We start from the raw sequence: 14,930 nt of genomic DNA, 5'->3' as shown, positions 1-14,930 counted from the left end.
GACCTCCCCAGGCCTCATCCCTCAATCCTGCTCTGGATTTAGACACCCGCCTGGGCTCAAGTGAGCTTCTTCTCTATCTACATTGGTTGTAACTTGTGCGGGCCTGAGCATCAGGGCTTTCCGCAACCTCAGCGGCCCAGGAAAGGGGTAGAATCTGGGCAGGCAACTTGAGGTGAGGGGGAAGCAGCCCCCTGACTTACGCACCCCCACGGGGCATGGCCAGCATCCACATCACCAGGAGTATGGTGCACTCGGACTGATGTGTTGCCTGACGTCTGTGCCGTGGGGCAATGAGTTGGCGGGTAAGGCTAAGGAGCAAACATTTCCAAGCTGTGGGAATGCTCTGAAGTGCTGTAGCGGATGGTGCTCCGCTAACTGCCGTGAGAACCAGGCCAAGCAGCAGGGGCCTGAGGAGCAAGCCCAGGGGTGGTCCCAAGGCAGAAGCCATGGGGTCCTGGGAAGGTTCCCAGCCTTCACCCCTACAGACCCGACCCCAGGCTGAGGAGGGCAGTTCTAACTCCAGCTTCCGCTGACCTACTTCTGGCTGTCCCATCAGTCAGTGCTGAGCCTCTGGTCCTCAGTGCCCAGTGTTGCCAGGGCCTAGGGAAGCTGCCTCAGCCTCATCCTCACTTAGAAGGTTTTTCTAATGCCGACTCCCTGTAGCCCTTGCTCCATAGGGAGGTGGCTTGCTTCCCTGGGGCATTTCCCAGGACACAGAGGGCATCTAAGGGTCTGCGGTGGCCTCTCCTCACCCCCGAGTCCTCCATGCTCCCTACTCCATGTGTTCACATTCTCCCCGTCTCCTCGGAGACTCTGGCCTCTCAGTGCCTCAGCTACCTGACCCAGTCTGAGTGGTCACTTCCTGAGAATCACACAAACTCCCTTTATCATTTTGCTTTTTCCAGGGATCTGACCCCCTCGTGATAACTAGAAGCACATCTAGGGTTGAAAGCAGCGTCCAGCCAATAGGCCCCAGCCCCTGACCTGTGTGTACTGACATGAACGCCTCCCTTCCCCAGGCCACCCACTGTCAAATTTTCTAACAAAATTTAAATACGATATAATAAAATCTAATTGCTATTTTGAGAAACTCCAGTTGCTGTATAAACACATTTCATGTAAATAAAAATGCATTTGTTAAGTAGGCCAACAGTGAGTTGGCCCAGCATTTGTGAAAGTGTCTGATCTACAGGGCTCTTCCTGGAATATGAGTTCATTATAACTTCAAAAGCAAACAACATTAAGTTTGCACACTTTGCTAGAGCACTGGTGGGCTCTCAGAAAACCAGAGGCTGGGTGACTGGTATTTGTTAACTTGAGATTCTGTCTGTTCTGCCTTCAATTTAGTCCTTTTTCAAGATTTTGGAGTTTCCCTTCAGATCTAGTTTGTTGATCATGGCTCAGGTCATGATCTCGCAGTTTGTGAGTTTGAGCCCCATATCAGGTTCTGTACTAACAGCCAGAGCCTGGAGCCTGCTTCGAATTCTGTGCCTCCCTCTGTCTCTGCTCCTCCCCCTCTCAAAAATAAATAAACATTTTTTAAAAATTTTTTAAAAAGATTCAGCACTATCCCTGGATCTGAGTTGGAGGCATTAGTAGTAGCAGTAGCAAAACTCAACTGATGGAACCGTTTGGTTACCTCAGGGGTCATGAGTTTCCTGAGAAACTACTAAGTAAGAGTACAGTGTCGCTTGTCTTGAACCACTGTCTCCTCACTGCATTGCACTGAGGACAAGTAGAAGTTCCTAAAGAGTTGGGGGCCGGGCAGACTCTTCCCCCAGTCTCATCACTTGTACTCCCCTCTCAACCTCCCCACCAGCAAGCTGCTATCAGCATCCAGAGGAGCTTTGGGTCCTGTTGGTGGCAGGGATTTTGTTCACTTGAAACTCCCGTCCTTTCTCACTCCACTTCCTGGGAGCTACAGATTCAGTCCTCAAGCTATTGGAAATGAGAAGACTTCCTTCTCTGTTAACAAAGGCAAGCTTAATTTCACTGCAAACTTGGTCCACGCTTGGACTTCACACTTGGACTCTAGTTTGAAACTCAGAGTACAGCAGGGACTTCATGGGTGTTCACCTAACACCACCACCTTCAAGCCCCTGCAGGCGGTGGGCACTGATTCTGCGAGTGGGGATGGTGTAGAGCAGCATGGTTTCCAAGCAAAGAAAAGCACCACACCTCTCAACATTATCATTCCCCAGTCTCTCGGGTAGTGGGAAGTCGCACGGTTCGTCCTCAGCTCTGCAGCCTAGATGTTGTGGGATTCAATTCTGGCAGCTGTTGAAGTCCAACAACCTTCAGTCCTTTCTAGGATCAGTAAGACGCTTTGGTTGTACTTGCACATCCTGCTGCAGAGGCTTCCTTTCCTGGCTGCACCTGGACTCTCCTTGGAAGCTTTCAGGAAACACTTATGCCTGGGACTCACTGTGAGGCTCTGATTTAATTGGGCTAGGGTGTGTGGACCGGGATGTTTTTTCCTTTTCTAAGTTCCCCAGGTGATCATAATGTGCAGCCACAGTAGAGACCTCTGTACTAACCATTAGCTTCATAAAGAAACCACCAAGTTGGGTTCAGGAGTCACATACCAAATTGCAGATCTTAAAACGGAAATTGGCTTAGTTGATTATTACTGTTATTTCAAATATTGTTAACAGTTATTTTTCTTTTTAGAAATGCTTTTCTTTAAACATGGATTTTTTTTCTGGTTTGATGCATTTTCAGTTATGATCTATTTTCGTAGCAGCTACTTGTGTAGAATGGTAGGACATGACTCAAGAGAAATTTTTGTGGGAGCGAATTTCCTGTATTAGGGCAGTGACTACACATTGGAATCATCTGGTGACGGTGGTCCTCCAACTGGGCTGCACATCAGAATGACGTAGGGAGCTTTTAGAAATCCAAGGGCCTAGGCCAATGATGCCAGATTTTCTGTGGCTAGAGCTTTAATATCGGCATACTTGAAAGTTCTCCAGATGATTTCAGTATGCCCCCTTTGAGTCAACCTAGAGCAATGGTTCTCAACTTTGATGTGATAAACTTCCCTGGGAGATTTGTTAATATTCAGTGTCTGATTCAGTGGGACTGGGGTGGGGCCCCAGATTCTGCATTTCCAGCAAGCTCCCATGTGGTGATGGTAGTTATTACCATGAGAGACAGGAAATTCTCACATGAGGATAGGTAAGAGACCAATAGTGCTGGTCTACAGTTACACTCGTGTAAGTGTAGGACTTAGCTCAAATATTTGAGAGTCTGGCCATATTACCAGTGAACTGAATTTGATTACACTTGACTAAAGTCCAGCACCTGACCATTTTTAAAAGGTCCCTGATGGGGCGCCAGGGTGGCTTAGTCGGTTAAACGTCCGACCTCAGCTCAGGTCATGATCTCACGGTTCACGGATTCGAGCCCTGCGTCAGGCTCTGTGCTGACAGCTAGCTCAGAGCCTGGAGTCTGTTTCAGATTCTGTGTCTCCCTCTCTCTCTGACCCTCCCCTGCTCGCGCTGTCTGTCTCTCTCTGTCAAAAATACATTTAAAAATAAATAAATAAAAGGTCCCTGAGTGATGGTTATATTGAATCTCAGGTGGAAAACCCCTGCAGCATTAGGGATACCTCTATAGCTATTTTAGTGGTTAATAAAAATGTATCAGGTGGAGGAAGAAAGGGAGAAACCAGAACAAGACCAGGGGGCCCCTTTTCAGCCAGAAGAACCCCTTGACCTGCCAAAGGATATATTATCAAAAAAAAGATCCTTCTGTAGAGAGAACTCACCATAAGGGTACCAGATTTTTTCAGTTCATCTTAAGCCCCTGTTTTGCATATTGTTTGAATACATTTACATGTTGACTGTCAAGAGGCCTTAACTCCAAATATGTAAGATAAAATAAAAGGAGTTAGCTCCTGTCACCTACTGCAGTTGTATTCAGACACAGTAGTCAGTGCTGGGCACAACTCAAGTAGGAAACAGATTTTGAAACAGCCAGAGATGGGGAAGGAGGGTACACACCAGCAGTACGGGGAGCATGGAGCCTTGGGGATGCCAAGATGGGCTTCTGCCACCTTCCCAGTGCCTGTCCCCTCCTGGACCTCAGAGTCCACAACAGAACCTGAAGCCCAGACCCCATGTACACTTTTCTTCTTCTCATTATTCCAAACAGGTTTTCTGCCTTTGATCTTTTTCCCTTGAGCTTCATCATGTACAGCCGTTAGCCTTCCTGAGATGCTTGGAGGCCATCCTGTGGGTGCTCTTCCCTGGACCTTCTGAGCATGTCCTGTTTCGTCTATGGCACCTCCCCACAGGGCTCAGCACAATGTGAGTCAAGGCCACTGCGTACAGTTGTGTGGGGTATGCCCTAATCTAGGGGCGCCTATCGAGGCACTCGTTGGGGCTGAGTTCAGCCTGTCTCCACACACCGAAGCATGCTACCTTGGGAGCAAGAGGCATCTCTTTGCCTTTCCACCTGCTGGAAGGTGTGAGGAGGCACTTTTTTTATATTCACACAAAGGGACCTGACGTGTGCTGGTGGAGGCCCAGTGCAGGTCACTCAGCGGGTGCTTTTGAGGTGCTTACTGAATGAGTGAGGGACTGAACAGACCCACAAATGAAGGAATGCAGTGGGAGGTGGGATCAATAAGAGCCATCCAGGTCTAGGTTCATGAGGCCCAAGGACAGTGTGGTTGCAGATCAGTCCCACCTTCCCACCTCTAGATTGCCGGCTGTTTCAGGTGATACAGTAATGGTGAGGCTCTTGCTGCGCAGTGTGGGGGCGACCTAGGCCTGCCCTTCCCTCCCAGAGCTCAAGGTCTAGTTGACGGTGCTGGAGACAAGACTCCTGGTGCAGGGCTGCACCGACCAGCATCACACATGGTGACAAGCTTCAGATTCTCATAGTGGCTGTGAGCCCACGCGACTCTACTGCGTGTAGTGAGCTCCCCCCCCCGCCCCTCCCCCAGATGAGGTAGCTTATATGTGGCTTCTCACCAATGAGGAAATTAACACTGGGAGTGACGTGGCAGCTTACTTCTCCTTCCATCTTCTGAATGCCAATCACGGCATTGGGTTGAACCATATAAAATTACCATTTTTGTAGGTCAGAAATGGCATTCAGTCCCCAAGTTGCATATAGTCCATCTTACCACTTTTTTGAGACTTCTTGAATCATTTTATTGATTTGTTTTAAGTCAGTTATAAAAGGAGGTTTTTTTAAAGGAGTTATGCTCTTTCTAGTAAATATGCAAAATAGGAAAAAAGTGTGCAGCAGCAGAAAAATCTTAATCCCCAGTTCCTTAGTTCAGAGGCATCCCTTATAACGTTTTGATGTATTTCCTTTCTGATATTTTTCTTTGCATGTTTTACAAAGTTGAGGTATTATTGCATATATAATATTATATCTTCTGTTTAAAAATAACCATAACTGGGGCACCCCAGTGGCTCAGTAGATTGAGCATCCAACTTCAGCTCAGGTCATGATCTCACAGTTCCTGGGTTGGAGCCCCACATTGGGCTCACTACTGTACGTGTGAAGCCCACTTGAAATCCTCTGTCCCCCTTTCTCTCTGCCCCTCCCCTGCTCATGCTCTTTCCCCAAAATAAATAAACTTAAAAAAATAGTTACTGTAACATTAAATATCTTTATAAACATAATTTTTAACAATAGCAGCATATTCCATTGAATGTACATATTATATAATTCATCCAACTTTGGACCTGAAGGTTATTTTCTATTTCTTAATATTATACATATGTAGTCATATTTCTAGTTATTTTCTTAAGATAGTCTTAAGGTAGGTTTTCTTAAAATAGTCTAATAGTTCATCCCAGCAGAATATTATAGACTGGATGATGTGTAAATTACAGGACTTTAATTCTTACAGTTCTGGAGGCTGAGAAGTCCAAGATCAAAGCTCTGATAGATTTGGGGACTCACTTCCTGGTTGTCGGCTGTACATGTCAGTCTTTCGCCGTGTCCTCACATGGCAGCAGGAGGAAGGGAGCTCCCCGGTGCCTCTTTTCTAAGGGCAGAAGCCTTAAGACTTAATCACCTCCCAAAGGCCCCACCTCCAAATACACTGGGGATTAGATTTAAACATTTGAATTTTGGGGAGACACAAACATTCAGTCTAAATAGTTCCCAAAAGGAATTTTGTCAAACAATTTGAAGTTACTGGCTCAAAGAGTAGGAAACTTTTAAAGGTTTTTGATTTGTATCATCAGTTGCCTTTCCAGAAAGCTTGTGCCACCTTGACTAACTTTGCCTTGACAGCAGAACCAGATCTTTGCTGGTTCTGGCTTGGTTATGAGTGATAAGTCCTATAAGAGTTTAAAGAGGAGAGAGTTTATGTTTATTTATTTATTTATTAAAAAAAATTTTTTAACGTTTTTTATTTATTTTTGAGAGAGAGAGAGACAGCACGAGCAGGGGAGGATCAGAGAGAGAGGCAGACACAGAATCTGAAGCAGGCTCCAGGCTGAGCTAGCTGTCAACACAGAGCCCAACATGGGGCTCAAACCCACAAACCATGAGATTGTGACCTGAGCCAAAGCTGGACACTTAACCAACTGAGCCACCCAGGTGCCCCTATTTATTTATTTTTGAGAGAGAGAAACAGAGAGTGAGCGGGGTAGTGGCAGAGAGAGAGGGACAGAGAAAATCCCAAGCAGGCTCCACACAGTCCGTGTGAAGCCCTATGTGGGACTTGAACTCACAAACTGTGAGATCATGACCTGAGTTGAAACCAAGAGTTGGACATTTAACCAACTGAGCCACCAGGCACCCCATAAAGAAGAAAGAGTTTATAAAGAGTAGTTAAGAAGGGCTCAAGGTTCGAGTGGACCTTGAACTGAACTTGAAGGATCTTTAATGTTCAGATAAACTGAGAAGGAAGGCTTTTCCATCAGTAGCACAGCAGAAGCAAAGGTATTCTGGAAACAATGACAGCAGCATGCTGTAGATGTATGCAGCATGTAGTCATAATCCGAGTTTCCCTAGGCTAGCGATTTACTGAGTAGGAGTAATGGACGGGAAGTTGAGGAAAAGAATATCAGCTGAGAGTGAACTTAACCATACACGCAGTGAGGAGCTGCTTTTGAGGACAGTTTTTGAGCAGGTAGGATATGAGCAAAACAATGTGTTTTTTTTTTAATTTTTTTAATGTTTTTATTTTTGAGAGACAGAGGGAGATAGTGCGAGCAGGGGAGGGTCAGAGAAAGAGGGAGACACAGAATCCAAAGCAGGCTACAGGCTCTGAGCTAGTTGTCAGCACAGGTCCACTCAAACCCACGAACCTGAGCCGAAGCCAGAAGCTGGACACTTAACTGCCTGAGCCACCCAGGAGCCCCAGCAAAACAATGTTTTAATGATTGTAGAAGACTATCTAAGAAATCAAAAACATCATAAACAGTGGCAGGAGACTTCTTTTTAAGTTTATTTATTTATGTTTGAGAGAAAGAGTACAATCTGGGGAGAGAGGTAAAGAGAGAGAATCCCAAGTAGGCTCTACACTGAGTACAGAGCCCAGTGTGGGACTCGAACCCACAAACTATGAGATAATGACCTAAGCCAAAGTCAGATGCTTAACCAACTGAGCTATCCAGGTCCCCAGCAGGAGATTTTTTAAGTGATCATTTGTTTTAAGTTACACTTCAGTGTGGTATCCAGTGGAATATTACTCAGCCATCAAAAAGAATGAAATCTTGCTATTTGCAATGATGTGGGTGGAGCTAGAGTGTATTATGCTAAATAAGTCAGTCAGAGAAAGATAAATACCATATGGTTTCACTCATATGTGGAATTTAAGAAACAAAACAGAAGAACATGTGGAAGGTAGGGGGAAGAAAGAGGAGGGAGGGAAACAAACCATAGAGACGCTTAGTGATAAAGAAAAACTGGGGGTTGGTGGAGGGAGAAGGGTGGGAAATGGGCTACATGGGTAGTGGGTACCAAGGAGTGCACTTGTCATGAAGAGCACTGGGTAATGTATGTATGTGATGATTCAATGAATTCTACTCCTGAAGCCAATATTGCACCATTAACTAAAATATAAACAAAAAATTAAAAATAAATGAATAAAATTACACTTAATATAAACATGCTAGGGATGATTTGCTCTAGTGCTTAACATATGATGGTGGTATGATTTACAACATGAACTATGCCTGGGAGCTCAGCTTGAGATTCAAATAGTGTAGGTTGGAGACCACAGTGGCTAGATCCAAAATGGCGGTCAGAAGCTATTTCCTATGAAGGAAATCTCAGTTTTCATGAAATGAAGGTCAGTTGCCAGTTGGACAGAGAAGTCCAGACATTTACTCTGTCGGGTGAAGTGAGAGGTATAGGAAGGACCCAATAAACTTCTTTCCACTAGAGTCGTTCTCATCCTCTCTTTGGGTTATACACATGTGGTTACAACAAATTCTGATGCAAAAGAATATGTTGCAAATTTTGGTTTCCATTGTGAATAAGTAAAATGTGATTGTTGCTGTTACATATTATATACTTTCTCCCTTTTAAAAAGATAAACCAGTGGCGCCTGGGTGGCTTGGTTGAGAGTCTGACTCTTGATTGCCACTCAGGTCATGATCTCAGGGTCATGGAATTAAGCCCCACATCAGGCTCTGCACTAAGCCTGGACCCTGCTTAAGATTCTCTATCTCTCCCCCTCTTGAGCTCTCTCCTTCAAATTAAAACAAAAAACATAAAGTAGATATTTTTAGTCATTGCAAAATGATGACAGATATTTCAGTTATTCTTCAGTTAATTGGCCATAATATAGTTTTGTTCTGTATATGTTTTATATTAAATGAAGTGTCTTGTAAGACATGTACACTTTAAAACCCATTTGTGTCTCATCATACTTCACATGGTACAGTGCTTATGCTGTGGAAAAATAAGACCGAGACTCAAGTTTTCTATCATATTAAGATTGGCTGCGGGCCACCTGGGTGGCTTAGTCAGTTGAGTGTCCAACTTTGGCTTAGGTCATAATCTTGTGGTTCGTGGGTTCAAGCCCCACATCAGGCTCTGTGCTGAACTCTTGTTCAGAGCCTGGAGCCTGCTTCAGATACTGTGTCTCCCTCTCTCTCTGCCCTTCCCCTGATCACACTCTGTCTCTCAAAAATAAATAAATGTAAATTTTTAAAAAATTTAAATAAATAAAAATAGTAAGATTACACATAGAGTTGGTAGGCCACCAAAGAGTGAATGATTTTTCTTGAGATTCATTGTCACAAGGCACAATAATCTTGGCAGAATATTACAGCTTTGTAAAATACTTGATGGCATTAACTTAGGGACAAGGACAGCTGACACACTTTTGGAAAGGATGATGCAGTTTACTCAGGGCAGAGTAACACATTGGGTGTTTCTGACTTGCTGTGGCTTTAACCTCAACTGGGTGCTTCATGACATATAGTTTGTCTGTTACGGGGACGACTGGCTTCATGCATGTGAGACCTGCACTGTCACGCATGCCTCTGTGCTTAGAAGGCTCTGGTGCTTGGTTTGATGTTCTTCTGTCACCATCTAAAATTCCTAATAAATTTTGAACAAGGGTCTACATTTTCATTTTACTCTGGGACCTACAAATGACGTAGCTGGTCCTGAATATGAAAGTTGATTTCACCTTCCTTAACCATATATTGTGGACTAAACTGTAGTTTTCACAGCCCCTAATTAAGAATCAAGTTAGGGGCGAGGGGTGCAGTGAGTCAAACAAGCTTCTGGCCAATTCCTCTTATTTCCACAGGAGACTAAACTGAGTACAGTAGGGAATGGAAGGAGAGAGCAGAGGTCAGAAGCAGGCAGGGGCTACTGATACCCAGACCGAGTTTTTCATTAAGAACAACAGCAGTCTCCGTGCTCACCGCCACACCTGCCAGGCTCTCACTAAGCACTTCATGTGCCTTATTTCCTTTCACTGAAGCCTCTCAATAGTCTGCAAAATTACTCTCATTTTTATAGATGAGGAACCTGAAGTTTTTAGTAATGAAGTTGTCCACCAGTCCAGAGCTAGTAATGATCTTTTCTCATTCATTATCCATTCTGCTCACTCAAGAAGTGGCCAGCCATCCTTGTCTGTAATTGAACTTGAATCACTTATTTGACTACTTTAGACTCATTGGCAGAGAGAAGTCCATACACTAATGCTTATGTAGATTATTTTCTGTTTTTACTTTCATATAATTGAAGATAATAATGTTATTTGGGACCTTCTGGATATAAACTTCTTTTTTTTTTTCCCACGGATACTATCTAGGTAATATACTAATACTGGAAGTGTTTCAAGATGAAATAGGTACACACTCCTTCTTTTCTCTGAAGATCATCTCAATAAACAGTGCCATATATATTTTAAACTTCAGCCAAAATGACATTTTGTTTCTTGGTTATTTCTGTTATTGTTCTTCTAGTTGTTCTGTGTGATTCTGATCTGCTGAAATTAAAGTAGATTATCCTCTTTCTGTTTTAATTTTGCATTAAAATAAGGCCTTGCAGAAATTCATAAATAGATCCTTATTTTAGACTAACCCCAATTGTGTCTCCTGCAGGAAACCATCTCTGGCAGCTGATGTGCCCAGGCTTGGATATAGTTCCTCCTCCAATCACAAGTACATTCCCCGGAGGGCAGTGCTCTATGTACCTGGAAATGATGAAAAGAAAATAAAGAAGATCCCCTCCTTGAATGTAGATTGTGCGGTGCTCGACTGTGAGGATGGTGTTGCTATGAACAAAAAGGTAATAGCATGATTTTTTCTTAAGATAGGAAAAAGCAGTGGATTGCAGTTTGCTGCGTCTTGGTAGCATTGCTCATTAGTTGGAAAGATTCTACCATACTCACCTTTTGCTACTTACTAATATATTCCTGATCAACCCTTCACAAGGGTTCTGAATGTGTACGTCCCTTTTCTCCAAGACAAAGGAAAAACCCAGCTAGAATATATTTAAAAGCATGACTGTCTGTGTATGTGACTATGTGTATGTATTGATAAAGAGATAGACACTGAAGCCATTGCAGCTATGATATTTATCAGTTTGAGTAAATTATTTAATCTGAGAATTGTGCTGTAAATTTTTCAGAGAAGTAAGACACAGGAATTCATATCTCTCTAATATTGAGTAATGGCCTTATCTCCTCTGGGACAAGTGCCAAGAAAATAAAAGATAGTCTTCTATGAATAAGTCACCATTTTCCATACTCAATATAAGGGAAGCAACACGCAGAGCCTTAGGGTTGCAGCATTGGGCTGATTTCCTCATGGCCTGACCACAGAACTGAGCCTTAAGATAGATCCAGTTGTGAACAGGTGCAAAAGGTTCTTACTGGATGGTGGCAAGTGGGTGCTTTTTGTTCCATTTGGTTTGCTTTACTTTATCTTCCAGGTTTTTATAATGAACATGGATTTCTTCAGTAATTAGGTGAAATAATTGGGTGTAATCATTATGCCAATAATTTATGTTTGCATGGAACTGTTTAAGTTAAAAACATGTTTTTACTTGACCTTTGTCTGGTCCCTAGACAGTGAGGATGTCTGGGAATAGACTGTGGGGTTCGGGCACAGAGGGAGCTGACCATCTGGATTCATGCCTATCTGGATACTTTCTTGTCCTAAGTGATCTGAAATAGCATGGCCATACTGTACAACTTTCTTGATTAATTGCCCTCCTTGGAGATTCTAGCAAATATTTGCCTTAATTAAAAAAAAAAAAAGAGGAAGTTAATTTCCAGCATCTTCCTAGTGATGAAAACAAGACTTTCCAAGTATTTGGAAAAGGATTAGAATGAGTATGAGGAATCTAAAGCGTCTCCTCAACATCTTTAGCATGCCCCAAGGAAAATACGATTAATCTTCTTTCTCCAAGAGATTAAGGTAAATAGGCCTTTTCTTGAAGGATATATTGTGCTTCCAGTATGCTCCCTTCCAAAACTCATGTAGTGCACTCCAAGATTAGATACTAAATTGTAATTTCAGTTCTGTGTGACCCAGGGCAATTCACTTTACTTCTTTGCCTCCATTCCTTATCTATACTGTGGGATGACAAAATCTTCTTTTGTCAGGGACAGGGATTATTATGAGGAAGAAGTTTGATAAAATGCCTGGGAGTAGCTTAATTTCCTAAAGGAAGTAGATTAGATAAGTCCTGTAGTAATCACGATTAGAGTGGAATTTATTTTAGCATGTAGCACAGTGAGCCACTAGGTGCCCTGGTAAACTTCTAATTATATTTCTTCACAAATCTTGAGGCTATCTTCCCATATCCACCAGAGGATGTTTCCTTCCACCGAGATAAGTTTGAAATATGGTCCATTCTTGCCTCATATTTTCTTACAGTTCACCCGTGTTCTCATATCATCCTTGTTCCCAGAGCTACTTCTTAGGAGGAAACTAAGGGAAGAGGAGGGAAGGATTCATGATGCGTGAGCCATGCCCGCCATCTTTATGCCTATATCCAGACAGTGTCTTCATCAGGACGCTCCAGTTCTCTTAATGCAGTTAAACTTTCCATTATTTGCTGGACACACTGTTATATGCATGCTGAGCTTGGAAGTCCATTAAATTTCTCTTTCTTACCACAGAAAGTTCTAGCAAACCAGGCTAGTGCTTGTAAAAAAAAAAAAAGTTTTTCTTAAAAATCTCTATCCAGGACTTAATTTTATCTCATATATTTTATTTCATAGTCCTTGACTATCAAGATCTTTTTGGAGTTTGATTTCATTATCCATCATTTATAGCATTTGACCATTTGACAGGCATATCATGTGAAAATTTAACAAGTTCCTGATGGAAATGTTGAAGATGTTGGAGCCAAGTGTTGCACAAGCATGCAATGAGAAGCTTCTGATCATGTTTTATTTATATAGTGCTGACTAAAGGCCAGGCATTGTTCTAAGCCTTTAGTTTGCATCACAACCCAGTGAGGCACTACTGTTAAACTGCTTCTACAGAAAAGGAAATTGAAGCATGGAGAAGTCAGTTTCATGAATCAATACTGTGAATATGGTCATTCAGGCACCCAACTTTCCTAAAATCCAATCTTTTCATGAAGACATTACAAGGTATTTTTATCTAATGCTGTTTCAAAATGAAGATACCATCTCGATTTACCTGCCTAGAAATACCTTCTCCCCCTGCACCTGCACCTTGCCAGGAAGATGAGGTTAAGAAGATGAGACTTGATCTTGAAAAACCTCTATCAGTACCTAGTTGTTACCATCTTCCTTTTGAAGTGCTAGAGATAGAAAAATAGTTAGTAGCCTACTTAAGATTCTCTCCATCCCTCTCCCTCTGACCCTCTCTCACTCTCTCTCAAAAACTTTTTTTCATTTCAGATATTTTTAAATTTTGTCTAATTATAGTTTTGCTAAACTTGACTGTTATTGCCTAATCAATTTTTTTGCCGGTATTAAAACTTAGTTGCTTCCTTTTATATCTCATCTTATTTCTTTTTTATTAGTAGACTAATTCAATATTTCATTTGATTGACACTGTGGGCTTGTAATGAAAACAATAGGAGTTCTAGGGAGCAGTTTCTAAGTGTATAATACCTTCCACAGGCTCTAATCCTGCCCTGCTAATCCAATTTGTGTTTAAGTAGCTCCTTCGTGTCAAGGATGGCAGTACCAGCTCACCTTCCCAAGTATGGATGATGAAAAGGCTGTCTCCACGCCCCTCTTATCTTTTTCTTTTCATTGTTAAATGCATGAGGAGATATAGGACTGCATAAGCCACCACTTGCTGGGACAGTGAAAATAAGCTGAAGTAAGGCACAAATTTCTGGTGAATCTTCATGACACTTGGACGATGCCAAGAAAGTAGTAGAAGAAAGAGAGACAGGATTCTAGGGCTGCTATTTTAGTTGAGTAAAAATTTAAGGAAATGTTTAAATATATTTAATATGTAAGTTTAAATATGTAAATTTAGACACTCAATACCCAGGCACTGGGGCAGGAAGGAGGGGAACAAAGATGATGTATCATCCCCAACGTGGACCCAAAGGCTGGTAGTGAGACATGCAAAATGTAAATAATTGTAATCTAATCAGATAGGTCTATAAAAACAGGTATTTTTTATTATCATATGGCTCTAAGTATTTTTTTAATGTTTATTTATTTTGAGAGAGAGAAGGAAAGAGTACATGCACGTGCAGTGGAGGGAAGGGCAGAGAAAAGAGAGAGAATCCTAAATGGGTTCCACGCGTCAGCACAGAGCCTGACTTGGGGCTCAGTCCCACAAACCGTGGGATCATGACTTGAGCCGAAACCAAGAGTCAGACACTTAAATGACTGAGCCCCAGGTTCTAAGTATTTTTTAATTTCCATTTTGATCTCTAGGTTGAGCTGGGAGATACTAAAGAGTGCTTCTCAAACTCTCTGTGGTGAAGAACCAATTTGGTTATTTTTATTTGTTGTTGTTACTTTTTCTTTTTTTTAAATTTTTTCCTAATGTTTTATTTATTATTGAGAGAGAGAGAGAGAGAGAGAGAGAGAGAGACAGCTTGAGCAGAGGAGGGTCAGAGAGAGAAGGAAATACAGAATCCGAAGCAGGTACCAGGCTCTGAGCTAGCTGTCAGCACAGAGCTCAACGCGGGGCTCGAATCCACAAACCATGAGATCATGACCTGAGCCAAAGCCAGTCGCTCAACCGACTGAGCTACCTAGGCGCCCCTTTATTTCATTTTTAAGCATTTGTAATCTATTGTGGACTGATACTTTTATAAAATACAGAAAAAAAGAATTTCTAGAAAAATTAAATGCTGATTGAGTGTCATAGCATTGTCAAGTGCTATGTAAGTTTCTAAATTCATACCCACCCACCCCCATTTCATACTTACTTACCTCCTAGTGTCATGGTCATGGTCAGAGTTTGTGAACCCAGAATGGTCTGCAGACCACAGTTTGAATAGCAGGGACTGAGAATTTTTAAATTTTCAAACAT

General features: G+C 42.4%; 1 protein-coding gene across 3 annotated transcripts in view; it reads left to right on the top strand.

Moving 5' to 3' along the window:
• The window catches only part of CLYBL (citrate lyase beta like), a 253,205-nt gene that overhangs the window by 134,863 nt on the left and 103,412 nt on the right, over nt 1–14,930 (top strand). For all 3 annotated transcript variants that reach the window (XM_029936486.1, XM_029936484.1, XM_029936485.1), the window contains exon 2: nt 10,545–10,731. In XM_029936486.1, the coding sequence (XP_029792346.1) occupies nt 10,545–10,731 (187 nt within the window). The remainder of the gene's footprint in view (nt 1–10,544; nt 10,732–14,930) is intronic.

This window comes from Suricata suricatta, chromosome 4, assembly GCF_006229205.1.
Source record: "Suricata suricatta isolate VVHF042 chromosome 4, meerkat_22Aug2017_6uvM2_HiC, whole genome shotgun sequence".
Taxonomy (NCBI): Eukaryota; Metazoa; Chordata; class Mammalia; order Carnivora; family Herpestidae; genus Suricata; species Suricata suricatta.
This window is presented reverse-complemented; position numbering and strand designations above follow the sequence as displayed.